We start from the raw sequence: 16,732 nt of genomic DNA, 5'->3' as shown, positions 1-16,732 counted from the left end.
GTTGGCTAGGCTGGTTTTGAACTTCTGACCTCAGGTGATCCACCTACCTTGGCCTCCCAAATTGCTGGGATTATAGGCATGAGTCACAGGGCCCGGCCTCCATCTCATTTTTGTATTTTTTGTAGAGACAGGTTTCTCCATGTTGCCCAGGCTAGTCTCGGACTCCTGAGCTCAAGCATCAAGGAATCCACCCGCCTTGGCGTTCCAGAGTGCTGGGATCACAGACCTGCGCCACTGCCTGGCCTTGAGGCTGCTTTCTGACCAGTGCCCACGCAGCTTGTCTATTGTGTGCCCCCTTTATACAATGCTAAAGGCCATTTTAAAACCACAGAGTTCATCTTTATTCAATATATTTAGTAAAAGCTGAAAGTCTTCCCTTCTCATCTCACTCCGTGGAGAAAACCACTGCTCATAGTTTGGTGTATATCTTTTGTATATTCACTAATTCATTCATTATTCATTGATTTATTCAACAAGTATTTATTGTGTAGACACTGTGAAGCAGGCCCTGGCTTGGGTGCTAAGGATGTTGCGGTGCAGTCTTAGGAGATATGTCAGCTCTCTCTTGAATGGATTTTGGTAGGGGCAGACCTCAAATCTAACCAGTCACCAAAGGCAATACAAGGTGTTTTAGAAGAAACCTGGACTAGCTCAAAGTCATTTTCAGTCCTGCTTAAATCATTCCCAAGTTTAGTTTTCATTCCACTGCCACTATTATAGTGTTCTTATTTTTTGAAGTACATTCTGGTGAATTAAATATCCTTAGTAGAAGAGATAGGTCCCCAGGAGGCTATGGACCGTGGGAGCCTGTTAGGGCCCAGTGGAATCTCAGGGCTCTCTAATGGATATCAGTGGGAAGGGGCTTCTTGCTTGTGAAGGGTTTGCTGGCAACCCCCATTTTCTCTGTAGTGTGTTTGTGGGAATTCCAGAATAAAATGGATTGTTGTAGGGTGGAGTGTGTTTTTTCCATAGGAGCAATGCTGTTATTTGGGAATTCCATTCCTAGCTAGAGACTCGGACACAGGTAAATTAAAGGTTGTCTCAGCTGCAGAATATGAGGGCCAGCACACCTCTGCTGCTGTGGGCTCACTTCTGCCAAGGTGGAGTTCATGTTTGTCTTGGTTGCCACTGTTGGTTGGTTAGTTGAATGAGTGAATGAATGAATGATTTCAGATAGTGAAAAGATGCTTGTTGGGTTATGCTGGAGGCTGACAGACCTGTGGCAGGTGTCTGTTCCATGTCTAGCCACTTTGTGAGCTCAGGTCAGGTCCTAGCCTCTCCAAGTCTTTGCTTTTGTTTTTCTGTTATAAAATGGGGACAATAATAGGGCCTGCTCGTAAAGATGTATTTGGGGAGAAAATGAGATGGATTGGTAAAGCACTAGCGTCTCATCATCAAAGTTCTGTCTGAAATTCAGCCCAGATCCAAGCCTCCCACCGCAGAGCATCCTGGGAGGTCTGATCTTTTTTCCCTTTGCTAGCCCTTCGGATGTGCGAAGGCAAGACAGCACCAGGCCCAGTTGTTTTTTTGTCCAGGACTGGTATCTCGAAGGTTCCAGAGTAACTTGGTGGCAGAACCAGGCTTGGGCTCAGGCGCTTTACTCCAGAGCCCATGATACTTGCAAGACATGGCCTGGAAAAAGCGACTCAATGAGGATACCCAGCCTTGTCCAGCTTTCCTGGGCCCTCCAGGATCTGGAAGGTTCTACCCACTGCAGATGTAGCTCCTCAGTCTGGCTGTCCTGGTGGGAACCTGTCTTTCCTCCCCTAATGACTTCCTGTGCATGGGACTTGCGTCTTCAGCTCTCTGTGTAGACCAGGGTCACAGCTATCGGAATGGCTGCTGGGCCTGGGGTACATGAGCACCCTGGTCATGGGATGGCCACACAGAACCCACTTCCAGGAACGCTGAGTTCTGCCCCCTCCCAGATGCCTAGTGACCCTGATTCCTCCATTGAGTTGCCGCCCCTTATGATGGGGCACCCATGGCACACAGGTGATCCTAAAGGAAGTCGGTCTGGTAAATGGCCTTTGTCCTCTGTTATTTTAGTTTGTATTATTTCTCCTTCAACTTTTTGAAACATACTGTTAAATTTTGTTGACACATTGTAATTGTGACACAATTTTGACACATTTGACAATTATCAAATGTGGAACAATTTGATGTTTCAATACACTTATATGTTGTACAATGATCAAATGAGAGTATTAGGGTGACCAGATCTCCCACACTCGTCATTTCTTTGTGGTGAGGACATTCAGAGGCCGCTCTTCTAGCTATTTTGTATTTTACAGCAACTTACTGGTAACCATCATTACCCTGCTGTGCAAGAACAGCAGAGTTTATTCCTCCTATCAGATTGTAACTTGCACCATGACCCCTTGACAACCTCTGCCTTCCTCCCCTCCTCAGTCTCGGGAACCACTGTTACATGCTCTGCTTCTGTGGTACCAACTCTTTATTTTTTTAGCTCTCACATATGAGTGTCATGTGGTATTTGACTTTCTGTGCTTGGCTTATTTCACTTTACCTTCCGTCTGCTGGGTCCGTCTGTGTGGTGTTGTTGCAAGCGGCAGGGCCTCATTCTTTTTCATGGCTGCTAAGCACCCCACTGTGCGTATATACTCCTATACTCCTATACTCCTTTGCTTGATCCAGTCCTCTGCTGACGAACACTTAGGTTGATTCTGTGTCACCATGATCGTGAATAGTGCTGCAGTAAACATGGAATGGCGATACCTCTTTGACAGGCTGATTTCATTTCCTTTGGATATTCTGTACTCACTAGTGGGATTGCTGGATTATATGGTAATCCTGGTTTCAGTTTTTTGAGGAACCTCTGTACAGTTTTCCATAGTGGCTGTCCTAATTTGCAATCCCGCCAACGGTGTGTAGGCGTTCCCTTTTCTCCACGTCCTCACCAGCACTTTCTTTTGTCTTTTTGATCATGGCCATTCTCACTGAAGCGAGGGGGCATCTCATTGTGGTTTTGATTTTCGTTTCCCTGATGACTAGTGATTATGAGCGTCGTTTCATGTGCCTATAGGCTGTTCAAATGTCTTCTTTTGAGAAATGTCTATTAGGGTCTCTTGCCTATTTTAAAATCAAGTTACTAGTGTTTTTGCTGTTGAGTTGCTTACATTCCTTATGTATTCTGGATCTTAACCCCTTGCCAGATCGCTGGTTTACAGTTATTTTCTCCCATTCTGCAGGTTATCTCTTCACTTGCTTGTTTCCTTTGTTGTGCAAGACCTTTTATTTGGATATACTCCGTTTATTTCTTTCTGCTTTTGTTGCCTGTGCTTGACAGTTTTATTTAAAAAATCCTTACTCAGCCCAGTGTTACTTTAAAAAATCCCTACTCAGCCCAGTGTTACGAAGCATTTCTTCTGTGTTCGTCTAGTGTTTTTTTTCATAGTTTCAGGTTTTACGTTTAAGTCTTTAATATATTTTGAGTTGACGTTTTTCTACGGTGAGAGGTAGGGTGTCTCATCTCCTTTTGCTTGTGGGTGTCCAGTTTGTCCAGCACCATTTATTGAAGAGACTGTCTTTTCCCCAGTGTATGTTCTTGGCACCTGTTAAAAATCAGTTGGCTGTAGGTACATGAATTTATTTCTAGAATGTCTATTCTGTTCTGTTGGACAAATCTAATGTGAGTTTGTGATGGGGACAGTATGGAAATCTATAAAGAAGGAAATAATCTACAGTTACTGCCTGCAGATATCCATGCATACATCTGCGTGCATAAACATTTAAATCACATTGCTATCAAATGGAATAATCTAGTTTTATATGTTACTATTCTTTTCACTTGCAATATTATGATTGTTTCTCAGTTTCTTAAATAACCTTTGATCATATGATTTTTTTGTTCTGATTTGGTATGAATGACTAACAGTTTAATGAACATTCTCCTATGAACATTTGGTTGTTTCGATTTTTCTCTATTATGATAAAGTTTTACTGAATGTTCTTGCACATAAATCTTTGCTTCTGTCTTTGATTATTTTCTCTGAATAGGTTCAAAAAGTGGAATTACTGGGTCAGAAAGTGAGATTTGAAAGCTTCTGATCTACACTAAGGCGAAGGTGATACTGACTCATACCCTTCCGCAGGATAGTAGAGTGCTCTTTTGACGGCAGATTCATCAGTATTGAGTGTTACCCCAGTGTTTTTTTTTTTTCAACTTTGGAATTAGCTTTAAAAAATCTACATATGTAAGTGGTCATTAAAATGTAGGAATAGATGGAGCTAGGACCGGAAGATGACAGTGGTGGAGAAATACGGGGCAGAGTCCACGGTGTGTGTAGGCTGGGAAGCGGCTGGTTCATCCTTCCTCCTCCTGGATGAGCCTTTGCTCCCGAGCCAGTGGGGAAGGCTCCCCAGGCAGCCCTGGGCCTTCCCTTTCTCGGCCAAGGTTTTTTACAGGCCTGCTCTGCACCGGACCCTGAGCTAGGTCCGTGGGGCCACTGTCCTCTGGATGGGACCCTTTTCTCGTGGTGCTGTTCGGGCTGTATTTTGCTGGTTGCTTTGATGGGCTCGTGCGTGTTCAGTGTGTTTGCAGATGGTTCAAGGTGATGCAGTAAAGTAAGGAGCAGCGGGGCTGGCCGTGTTCCTGCTGGACAGGAGGGACGCCATGCAGGGGAGCAGGCTGCAGGGGCGCACGTGTGACTTTGCCTTCTGCAGTCTGTGTTCTTTGAGTTGTCGAATATAAAAACTGCTCCTGGAGGAGGTTTGGGGTAGAATTTGGACTGCCAATGAAATCTGCATTTGCTTAATTGAGGTGGAGGCTCAGCTTAGGCCTTGTGTTCTGTCTGGGGATCCCAAGCACCCTTCTTTGCTGCAGGCCCAGGCTGAGGTTGGGGTGGATGGGGGCCCTTGGTGGCTGCTGGTGGGTGTTTTATTCCCAAGGATGATCCTTTTTGCACCCTTGCTGTTTCAGGCGACGCTCTCCGAAAGCCTCGCCTCCAGAAGCCCATCACGAGGCACTTGGACGACTTATTCTTCACACTATACCCTACCCTCGAGAAGTTTGAGGAAGAGCTGCTGGAGCTCCTCGTCCAGGACCACTTCCAGGAGGTGTGGAGTCGGAAGCCTGATGGGGGGGGCAGTGTGGGGCCAGGCAGGGGCGGAGCCCTGTGGGGGCAGGGAGGAGGTGGGGCAGGGTAGGGGTAGGTAGGGCAGGGGAGACCCCATGTCTGATGCTGCTGGGGAGGGCTCTGTGGCCATAAGTGACATGGTTATGTCTTTCCCTGCTTTTTGGAGCTGAACCGGACCTTTAGGGACCCCTTTCCTCTGCAGCCAAGGCCCCCACAGAGCCTCTAGCTCTTGTTTTAACTTGAACAGTGACAAAGGTGCTGTTGGCCTGACATGTTAATTAATGTTAATTCTGGTGGGTCATAAAATAGTCCTCATTTAAAGTAAGCTAAGTCAGGAGATGAGCATAGGGAAACCCATAGAACCCTTCCCACGTTCAGAGGACGTCAGCGGGGACATGGGGCTCATTTCCGGAGGTGGCAGGAAGCCTTGGCCATCTCACCCACCTTGGCCCCTGGGAAGGCGCCCCCAGCCTCACTGTCCCCTCAGCCTGCCTGTGGCACACATCCTTGCGTTCTGGTCACTGAGAGCCTGTTCACACTTCCTGCTGTTCTTGTCTGTTGCTTTTCGGTGTGTGAGTTTGTCCAGGTGTCCTGGCAGGGCATCTAGGGGGTTGCCTGTCTGTTAGGCAGAGGCTCTCTGTCCTGTTTGCCTGTGGCCCCTGGGAGGGATGTCTGCATTGTGCAGGCGCCTTGAGCTCAGCCTGCCTTGCATGCAGCATGCACTGAGGTTTCCTCTCCGGCCCCAACCCAGTGATGCCTCAGCTTGCAAGCTGTAAAACACCAGGGCCAGGGAGGTTGTCTCTGGACCTCCTGTCACCTCTGACAGCAAGAGTTATCGTGGATTTTCTGTGCAGAAGCGTGTTTGTATGCCAGAATGTCTTGGAAAAGCCTTTGCGGGTTTGAGGACTGCTTGTGTTTTTTAGGTGACAGTCTGTCCTTGATCTGGAAAAATTGGGCCTGATGAACTGTCACAAATGCTTTTGGAGTGTGGTCTGTCCACCCTGGCTCTTCTGTCCCCAGCAGCAGTGGGAGCAGGCATGTGGGACGCAGACTGCCCGGTCTGCTGGGGTCCCAAGCCCAGCCCCCTTGGCCCGCACCTTTGCTTATGGTCACCAGATGGAGTGGGGAGAAGAGGGGTCAGCCCTGGCTGCTCTCAGCTCTGGAAGGAGGGGCCCTCAGACCTGGGTTGTGGGCAGACCACTCCTTGTTCCCCTCCTAGGACAAGAGAGTCTTCCCTTTTGACTCTAGAAACAAAGAGAGATTTGTCAAGGATCAGATGGTTGTAGATGTGTGGCATTATTTCTGAGGCCTCTGTTCTGTTCCATTGGTCTATATCTCTGTTTTGGTACCAGTGCCATGCTGTTTTGATTACTGTAGCCTTGTAGTATAGTTTGAAGTCAGGTAGCATGATGCAAAAACAAGCAGTGGGGAAAGGATTCTCTATGGTGTTAGGAAAACTGGCTAGCCATATGCAGAAAGCTGAAAGTGGATCCCTTCCTTATACCTTAGACAAAAATTAACTCTGGATGGATTAAAGATTTAAACATAAGACCTAACACCATAAAAACCCTGGAAGAAAACTTTAGGCAGTACTTTTCAGGACACAGGCATGGGCAAGGACTTCATGACTAAAACACCAAAAGCCAAAATAGACAAATGGGATCTAATTAAACTAAAGAGCTTCTGCACAGCAAAAGAGACTATCATTAGAGTGAACTGGCAACCAACAGAATGGGGAAAAAGTTTTTTGCAGTCTACCTATCTGACAAAGGGCCAATATACAGAATCTACAAATAACTTAAACAAATTTACAAGAAAGAAACAACCCCATCCAAAAGTGGGCAAAGGATATGAACAAACATTTCTCAAAAGAAGACATTTATATAGGCAACAAACATATGAAGAAAAGCTCATCATCACTGGTCATTAGAGAAATGCAAATCAAAACCACATTGAGATACCATCTCACACCAGTTAGAATGGCGATCATTAAAAAGCCAGGAAACAACAGATGCTGGAGAGGGTGTGGAGAAATAGGAACGCTTTTACACTGTTGGTGGGAGTGTAAATTAGTTCAACCACTGTGGAAGACAGTGTGGGGATTCCTCAAGGATCTAGAACTAGAAATACCATTTGACCCAGCAAGCTCATTACTGGGTATATACCCAAAGGATTATAAATAGTAAAAAATAAAAAAAATTGAATAATAAATACAATGATGTATTCTGTTATAAAGACACATGCACACATATGTTTATTGCGGCACTGTTCTGTAGGAAAAGATGGCCAGGGCCAGACCTGTGTTACTTAAATGATTACAAGCTTGCTTGCTTTTTATACACTGAGATTTGTGCCATGGATCAAATGTTGAATTAAGAAAACTCCAAACTATGGTGCAGTAAAATAAAAGCAGAGATTAAGCGGTAACAGGAGGCCTCTAGTGAAGACCGTCTGAGAGCTTCATAACCGCGGGACACTGTGGTGTGGCTGCGAGGCAGCAGACGGCTTTGGTCCCACGATCTCTTCCCAATACAGGGTTTGCATGAGGGTCTCATAAAGAGGGCTTGTGCGAGAACTCTGGGAAGGAATGCAACCTCTGCTCACAAGACTCAGGAGGGTCTTTGCAGTTGGGAGCTTGCAGGACAGGAGGAGCTTGCAGGACAGGAAAGTCTTGGAGGGCAGAGATAACTGGAACGCCACAGGCTCTGCCTGTGTTCTCAGAATATGGAGTATTTCTGATTGCTCTGTGTCGACAATGTTCAGGAGATAAAAGCCCCTTGATGCACTGCGTGTGCTCAGACCTTATGGCGTCTTATCCGCCTCATCCGCTGTGCCTCTTGGCACGTGCACCTGGATAAACAACGGATGGTAAAACTCAGGGTCCTTAGTTAGCATTTCTTAGAAGAACCACGTTTGCTATTGAATGCTGCAGACACATGCTTTCCCCGCATCTTCCTTCTTACCTTTCCCCACAGCCTGCAAGATTAACAAGATAATGCACCCAATAAAAGCATATGGAGCCCAGAGCCCACTTGGTTCACCCTGCACCGGGAGAGTGCGTTGGCCCCTGGACTCAGGCTGTTGAATTCTACTCTTCTCTTTGTCTTACTTCTTTTCTCACTCCCTCATCACTGTCACTGCTGGGACTCAAGGCACCCACGTACAGGGCTGGGCTGGTTCCCAGCATGTTCACAATAGCAAAGACTTGGAACCAACCCAAATACCCATCAATGATAGATTGGATAAAGAAAATGTGGCACATATATATACCATGGAATACTATGCAGCCATAAAAAGGATGAGCTCATGTCCTTTGCAGGGACATGGATAAAGATGGAAACTGTCATTCCCAGCAAACTGACACAAGAGCAGAAAACCAAACACTGCATGTTCTCACTCATAAGTGGGTGTTGAACAGTGAGAACACATGGACATAGGGAAGGGAACATCATGCACCAGGGCCTGTTGGGGTTGGGAGGCTAGGGGAGGGATAGCAGGGGGTGGAGACTAGGGGAGAGATAATAGGAGAAATACCTAATGTAGATGACGGGGGGATGGAGGTGGCAAACCACCATGGCACGTGTATGCCTATGGAACAAACTTGCATGTTCTGCACATACACCCCAGAACTTAAAGTATAATAATAGAAAAAGAGAAACTTTACCTGCAGAGAGCCAAGAGACTGGCGTGGGTAACGTCTTGCTATTGCTTCGAGTCCTTTTCATTCACACCCTTTTCATGATGAATCCCACAGAAGTGTGTAGTTGCGTGACTGCATGACACGAGGAAGGACGGTGGAGGGAGGTCCCGTGCCCAGCACCCACAGAGTCCCGAGGGCAGAGGGAGGCCCTGTGCCCGGCACCCACAGAGCCCCGCGGGCAGAGGGAGGCCCCGTGCCCAGCACCCACAGAGCCCCACGGACAGAGGGAGGACCTGTGCCCAGCACCCACAGAGTCCTGCAGGCAGAGGGAGGCCCTGTGCCTGGCACCCACAGAGCCCCACGGGCAGAGGGAGGCCCCGTGCCCGGCACCCACAGAGCCCCACGGGCAGAGGGAGGCCCCGTGCCCGGCACCCACAGAGCCCCGAGGGCAGAGGGAGGCCCTGTGCCCGGCACCCACAGAGCCCCGAGGGCAGAGGGAGGCCCTGTGCCCGGCACCCACAGAGCCCCGCGGGCAGAGGGAGGCCCTGTGCCTGGCACCCACAGAGCCCTGTGGATCTCGTCCTGGCTGCACCTTCCTCCCTGCCCATTCCCCCGGAACTTTGTGCTAATCACGTCTTGGCTTTTTGTTCTGGTTTTACTGCCTGCAGATGCATCTCTAAACAATACAGGCTTGCCTGCTTTTGACCTGTCTTTAAATGAAGTCATACTTTTTTCTTGTTTTCCTTTTGCTTCTTTCATTCACGACTGTGCTCCTGTGAGTCTGCAGTGGGTGTGGCTCCATTGGCTCACTTTCTTTGCTGCATGGTCGTCCGTGTGAGGGCACTAGGATTCATGGATCCATTCTACTGTTGATGGACTTTTGGGCTGTTTGCAGGTTGGGGCTGAACATTCTTGCATGTATATCCTGTCTCTTAGTAGAATCTCGAGCAGGAGGTAAAAGGGACTTTCTTGGAAAATCCTCATGGGCCTGTGATGAGCTGGCTGGTCCGCTGGGGGCTGCCGGTCTAGGATGACCTTGGTTGGCGTGGCTCCCTGTGGCCTCTCCTCCTGTGGCAGTCAGTCTGGGCTTGCTCTCGTGCAGGCAGGTGTTTAAGAGAGGAGTTGGAAGTGTGCAGACATTTTCAGGCCTCTGTTTGGATTAAATCTGTTACTCCTGCATTGGCCAAAGCAGGTCACTGGCAAAGTCCAGAGTCAGAGAGGTAGAGGACTCCAGGTTACAGGGCAAAGGGTATGGCCTTAAAGGGCCCTTTCCCGGAGCTGTGAATGAGTCAGTTGCCGTGAGGGTTTGGTGGAATTCCCAGGGTTTTGCCACCTCGGCCGTAGCTCCTGGGGTGGAGGCAGAGTTGGGCATGGTGCCTGCCCTCTCCACTTTGAGCTTCAAGGATTGGGTCCTGTCTTGGCCCAGGTCCTGAAGGCCATTGTGTTCTGTTAGCCGCCATCCTTGATTGGTGGCATTTTCTGCTCCTTAGGTTTTGGGGGAAGGAAATTCTCTGAGGAAGTGGCCCTGTCATGTTCACTTGAAAGTCGCAGAGAACATATTTTTCACTTAGTTGTCAAAGAGGTCTTTTAAAAACATAAATTCATCTCTTCACGGCCTTTTGGCTAAGATCAAGTGTAAAAACGTAAATTCAGCCATTTCTCTTCTGTGTTTAAAACATGCTGCTGGCTTCTCATTGCCCTTGGACTGAGCCCTAGGCTCCTGGCCCTCCAAGATGTGCGTGGCTGGGTCTTTGCCGCTTTCTCGACCTCACTGTGTGCCGCTTCCTGGGCCTGTTTGCAGTCCTGGACTCTGGCATGCCTCCGCCTGCGCGGCCTCGGACTCATGCTTGTCCTTGCGTGGGTCCTGGAGCACGTAGCTGACTTTCCTGAACTTTCTTCCTGCACATCTCTGCGTGCTTCCCCTCAGGCTTCAGGTCTGGATGGGGTCCCCTGACTGTCTTGCAGGGGTGCTGTTCCTGCCTTGCCACCGTGTCTCCAGCTGTCACCCTGCATTCCTCCCGGGCGCTCAGGCGTTCCTGGGAGCAGCTGGCCACCTTCTCTGCTACTGTCTGTCTCCTGTGGGGAGTGTTTGCATCGCCAGGACAGGGACCTTGTTTTGTTTACCATGACACGTGATGGGCATGAATGGAGGTTGGTACGTAGTAGGGCTGTAATATTTGAGTTGTGAGAATGAATGGTTCAGGTACCCATCCTAGTAGTCTGTGAAGTTAGCAAGTGATTCATTGTGTGTGTGTGTGTGCGTGTGCGTGGGTGTGTGTATGTGTAGGGGGGGGAGAGAGAGAGAGAGAAAGAATGAGCTGCACTTGTTTGCTTCCTACCCATTCTTGAAAGTGCAGTTCCACATAGTTTGGGCTTACATAAACACAAAGCAGAGAATAGGATTGAAGTAGCAACATCCATTTCCTTGGTGTAGTTCCTGCTGTTTGCTTGTTTTTCAGGGTAGATTGTGTGAGGGTAGAGATGTTTTAGCAGTATCGTTGTTGAATTTTATATATTCTTATAAAAATCACTTTATTACGTATTTTTGCTATCTTTGTATTTTTGTTCCAGTCCAACTGGCAGATACTCAGTTATCTGCATAGTTTTATTTTCATTATCTGAAGACTAATAGGCTGCATTTAGGCCTGTTCAGCTTGATTAATTAACAGTAAAGAAAACTTGAAAATTCAGGGATCATTTTGCAAAGATCACATAATTTAATAAACACTGAGAGCCAGGGGGAATATCCTTGTTCATTTGTTAGGGCGCCTGTACATTTTTTGTTTAGAGGAAACACTTTAATATCGAGTGACCACTGTGGGGCAGATTCTCTTTGTATTGGTTTATGATGTAGTACCTAAGCATGGTTCCCCCTGTACGCCAAGTCTCAGGTCTCTGGGTAGACAGAGTGGAAACGTGATGAGCTCTGCCCCTGAGCACCTCTCCAGCATTGTCCAGGGAAGTGGGTTCTGGGGAAGTGGGTTCTGGGAAAGTGGGCCCTGGGAAAGTGGGCTCCGGGGAAGTGGGGTCCGGGGAAGTGGGCTCCGGGGAAGTGGGCTCCGGGAAAGTAGGCTCCGGGAAGGTGGGCGCCAGGGAAGTGGGCTCCGGGAAGTGGGCTCCAGAAAGTTGGCTCCAGGGAAGTGGGCTCTGGGAAAGTGGGCTCCGGGAAAGTGGGCTCTGGGGAAGTGGGCTCTGGGAAGTGGGCTCCAGGGAAGTGGGCTCCGGGGAAGTGGGCTCCGGGGAAGTGGGCTGTGGGACCTTGGAGGAGTCTTGAAGGAGCCAAATATGAGTTTGCTGCATTTTGAGATGGTCAGCTTAACCTTGGAAAGCTAGTGTTGGGGTTTGGGGATCAAGGCATCTGAGAGTGCGCATTGCACTGAGAGGATCATGCTGTGTTGGAAATGCCAAAAACTACCTGGGCAATGCCCCAGGGCCAGTGGCTGGGGATTGGGTGCTGTATCTGTCATTTGCCTGGACTCATCTTGACTAAGCATCATTTGATCTGGAGTTGCCTGCAACTTCTGTTCCGATTTCTTCTATCTGCTCACCTCCCCCAGGGATTCTGGCGAGCTCCCTCTTCCTGTTTGTGCCAGGGCTCATTCCTTCTGCCTGTGCCTCTTCCAGGGATGTGGCCTGCTGGACTGTGGTGCCCTGGAGATCCTGGAGCGGCGCCTGCGTGTGGGCGTACACAACGGTCTGGGCTTCGTGCAGAGGCCGCAGGTGGTTGTGCTGGTACCTGAGTTGGACGTGGCCTTGACGCGCTCAGCCAGCTTCAGCAGGAAAGTGGTCTCCTCTTCCAAGACCAGGTATTGCCTCCTGGGTCCCCAGGGTTGGGTGGGGACATACAAAGGATCAGGATGAAATGAGGATATTTGTGCATGTCAAGTGTGGACTCACCCACGTGCAAGTTCTTCCTCATTCTCTTTCTTTCCTCTTGCTAAGTTGTACCCATTAGGAACAAACCTTGGAGTTGGAAGTTTGGAAAAAGCTCCCCCTACACTTTGTTTTCCTTTCATGCTCTGACAATTTTGGAGTTAGCATTATGGATGCTTCGAGCTGTGGCTGCTGAGGGTCTGTGGAGGCCTTGCATGCTGCCTTCTAGACGTGCTCTGTGATTAGTTTCGCATCGGACAGAGAACTGGGGGCAGCAAGACCTGCTGCTCTGTTTAATCCGGTGCTTCCCAAATCAGGTGTCACAGACATCACTGCAGGGCGACATGCCTTTCCTCTCTCATGGTGCCAGGCAGAGGCCAGCTGTCCTCTGCTGTGGGCCAGCCTTGAAGAAGGAGCTTCCATCTTCTGTGGCATTTCCTGGTAACTTGGCTGTATTAGGCCTGCAGGCAAACTTTGGTGATTTGGAAAAGGCTTGAGCAATGAGAGGCCGAGGAGGGAGGATTACTTGAGCTCAGGAGTTTGAGACCAGCCGGCCATGGCAGCATAGTGAGAGCCCCATCTCTTAAGAAAAAAGAAAAGAGCATTGGTTTGGGGAATTTCCACACCACTTGGAAGAGCACGAGGTGTTGCGTGGTGGACCGTGTCCCCGAGGGTGTCCTCTTGGCTCTTGGTGGCAGTGGTCAAAGTGGACGTGGGAAAGATGGGAGCTGGCGCTCTAACGGGCCCCTGGTTTGTGTTTCTGACCCAGCTCTGGAAGCCAAGCTCTGGTCTTGAGAAGCCGCCTCCGCCTCCCAGAGATGGTCAGTCACCCCGCGTTTGCGGTCGTCTTCCAGCTGGAGTACGTGTTCAGCAGCCCTGCAGGAGTGGACGGCAATGTAAGAGCAGCCCTTTTGCACTCAGTTTCCTCTGGCAATGAGCTCTGTGCGATGAGGATAGATGTAGATGCTCTTTCCATTAAAAACAGGCGTGATCATTATAAATACTAAGTACAAATCACTTCACTGACATTTACCAGCCTGTTGTAAGGAATGTTACAGTGGATACAGATGAAGGAGAGGGCGAAGAATGTGGGAAGGGCTTGGAGCTCCCGTGCTCTCCTGGGCACTGCCCTTTGGGCACCTCTGTGGGTTCAGCTGTCCAGAAGCTCTCTGAAGCCAGTCCTTTTGGTTTTTTATGGAAACTTCATTTTGTAGACGTGATTGATTAAACATTGACCATTGATAATAAACGTGACCTTCAGTCCCTCTTCTCCCCCTGCCTTAGTCTTTCTGTGAGCAGCCCCATCCTGAAGCCACCTGGGGGCGTCATCTCATTAGCACACAAAAGATAGCACTTTGGAAATTCCAGGAATTTCAGGAGTTGTATACCAGGAAACTGGATGAAGACCAAATATATATTTCACAAATCACATACATTCTGCTGGCTGGGAGTAATTAATACATCAGTAACTTTCATGTATCATAATAGCATTAATTCATGATTATCGAATTGGTAATTATTTTGAAAAATGAGGCCATTTTAATGTATTTCTACTTAAGTGTGGTAAAGCTTGAATTTGCACAAGTTAGAGATGGTTTCTCATAGGGAACTTAATATATACCTATATAATACTAAGATTTTATAGGTTCAGTTGAAAGAAATAAAATATGTGGGCATCGCTTATGTCATTAATGTGGATTCTTTGAAAAACTCAAATCCTGCTACTCTTAAGATTTAGTTTTCTGTTTGAAAAAGCCAGTCCTGTATTCTGCCTTATCCAGGGGGCGTGTGTTCCAAGACCCCAGTGGGTTCCTGAAATCTCTGTAGTACTGAACCCTACACAGTACATACTAGGTATTTTCCTGCATATACATACCTGTGATACAGTTCATAAATTAGGTACAGTAAGAGATCAAACAACAATAACAGTAAAATAGAACAGTTATCATAATATACAGTAACGAAAGTGAATGTATCTGTCTCTTTTTCTACCTCTCAACTGCAGTGGGTGGGTAGTGCCTACTGTGCGGATACGTGGGATGGAGGTGTGATTCACGTTCTGTGCGAATACGTGGGATGGAGGTGTGACTCACGTTCTGTGCGGATACGTGGGATGGAGGTGTGATTCACGTTCTGTGCGGATACGTGGGATGGAGGTGTGACTCACGTTCTGTGCGGATACGTGAGATGGAGGTGTGGCTGACGTTCTGTGCGGATACGTGGGATGGAGGTGTGGCTGACGTTCTGTGCGGATACGTGGGATGGAGGTGTGGCTGACGTTCTGTGCGGATACGTGGGATGGAGGTGTGGCTGACGTTCTGTGCGGATACGTGGGATGGAGGTGTGGCTGACGTTCTGTGCGGATACGTGGGATGGAGGTGTGGCTGACGTTCTGAGTGGGACAGTACCAGATCTAATCACGCTGCTCAGAGTGGTGCACAGTATAGGACTTACGGGTTGTTTTCTTCTGGAGTTTTCTATTTAATATTTTCAGACCAAGGTTGACTGAGGGTCACTGAAACTGCAGATTGGGGTACTTCTGTATCATTTTAACAAGTAAATTAGAAACCAAAAAATGGCTGACAGGACCTCTTCCATGGCGATCTGGCCTGATCTGGCCTGCCATCGCGACTGGGCAGCTTTCTCAGGACCAGCCTGAGAAGGAGCATGAGATGCTGAGGACGGTATTGGGGTGTGCCTCAGGCCGGAGAGCAGGGTGTCAGGGTGTCGCTGCCATCTGATATCTCTGATCTCTTCTGGCAGCGGCGAGCTGACTTGCCATTGTCCACACCTCTAGTACCTACGATTCCGAGTCCTAATTAGGTGCAGACATCCAGAGGTGCCAAGCGTTCTGTGACCTGATGCAGTCACAGTCATTTAATGAAACTGCTGCTCCAGTTCTGCTTTTCTTATGAACAGAACTTTCAGCTAAAATGCCACTGTTTGTGCATTCCCTTGGGTGGGAGGGGCCTTCTAGGGTGGGTGTGGCTCATGGAGGGGGATGGGGCTGCCAGGGCTGGGGAGCGAGCCGAGGAAAAAGGGCCTCAGGGTGCCCTGGCAGTGCCCGATGCCTGATGTGTGGTGCCCAGGGGCTGTAGGGGAAGGTAGGGAGGAGCAGGCAGCCTGGCGTCTCACTCGCAGTGTCTTCTAGAGAATGTTAATTGTAATTTACTTGTGATTATGGTGTTCTTATGCCGAAACCAAGATGTCTTAAGTGCCACTTTATTTCTTTTTAACCCTTATCTGAAATTCCTGACAGCAGGTGGTTTCGATGGTGGCCACTTCATGGGCATCTGGCGTGCGGGTGCTGGTGAGGCTGTGGAACCACTCATTGTCTCTTTTTTTTTTTTTTTTTTTTTTGAGTCGGTCTTGCTCTGTCATCCCTCAGTGGTATGATCTTGGCTCACTGCAATGTCTGCCTCCCGAGTTCAAGCTATTCTCGTGCCTCAGTCTCCTGAGTAGCTGGGATTACAGGCACACACCACCACGCCTGGCTAATTTTGTATTTTTAGTAGAGATGGGGTTTCCCCACGTTGGTCAGGCAGGTCTCAAACTTCTGACGTCAAATGATCTGCCTTCCTCAGCCTTCCAAAGTGCTGGGCTTACAGGCATGAACTGCCATGCCTGGCTGTCATCGGTACTTTCTGATGTGTCGGTTGATTGTAACTCGGAATATTGGATTCCACTTGACTGTCATGATTGCACTTTCCTGGGTGAAATCTGGAATGGAAACGTTGCAGCGTGTGAAATGGCCTTCTACCCAGATTGCTCGCTGTGCGGAACCATTGGAAGCGGGTTTAGCATCCAGCTGGTGAAACTGGAATTGAGTGGGACATGGGAGGAGAAAAGCACAATGGCGAGGCCGTCTGCATGGTGGTGGCGGTGGTAGAGGAGCCCAGGGCAGGCCTGGCGGGGCCCTCCCACCTCAGCTACCCTGTCCGAGGCAGCGTCTCCCCGAGCAGCCTGCTTCTGCTGGGCAGGGATTTTTCAGTGCGGTCATGCCTTCCGGCTGCGGTGTCCTCCTGAGTGTCTTTGGTGAGGACCCTGTATCTTGGAAGCTGCATGCGCAGCTGAGAGCAGGCTGGCTGGTGCGATGAGACCCATGGAGCTTCCCCGGCTG

At 48.9% G+C, this 16,732-nt stretch overlaps 1 protein-coding gene across 8 annotated transcripts in view; it reads left to right on the top strand.

Moving 5' to 3' along the window:
• The window catches only part of NPHP4 (nephrocystin 4), a 138,527-nt gene that overhangs the window by 35,557 nt on the left and 86,238 nt on the right, over nt 1–16,732 (top strand). For all 8 annotated transcript variants that reach the window (XM_064363158.1, XM_064363155.1, XM_064363153.1 and 5 more), the window contains 3 exons: nt 4,943–5,079; nt 12,364–12,545; nt 13,382–13,508. In XM_064363158.1, the coding sequence (XP_064219228.1) occupies nt 4,943–5,079; nt 12,364–12,545; nt 13,382–13,508 (446 nt within the window). The remainder of the gene's footprint in view (nt 1–4,942; nt 5,080–12,363; nt 12,546–13,381; nt 13,509–16,732) is intronic.

This window comes from Aotus nancymaae, unplaced genomic scaffold (genome assembly GCF_030222135.1).
Source record: "Aotus nancymaae isolate 86718 unplaced genomic scaffold, 86718_ANA_hifiasm-v0.15.2.pri h1tg000053l, whole genome shotgun sequence".
Taxonomy (NCBI): Eukaryota; Metazoa; Chordata; class Mammalia; order Primates; family Aotidae; genus Aotus; species Aotus nancymaae.
Note: the sequence above shows the minus strand (reverse complement) of the source record. Positions and strands in the feature narration are given on the sequence as shown.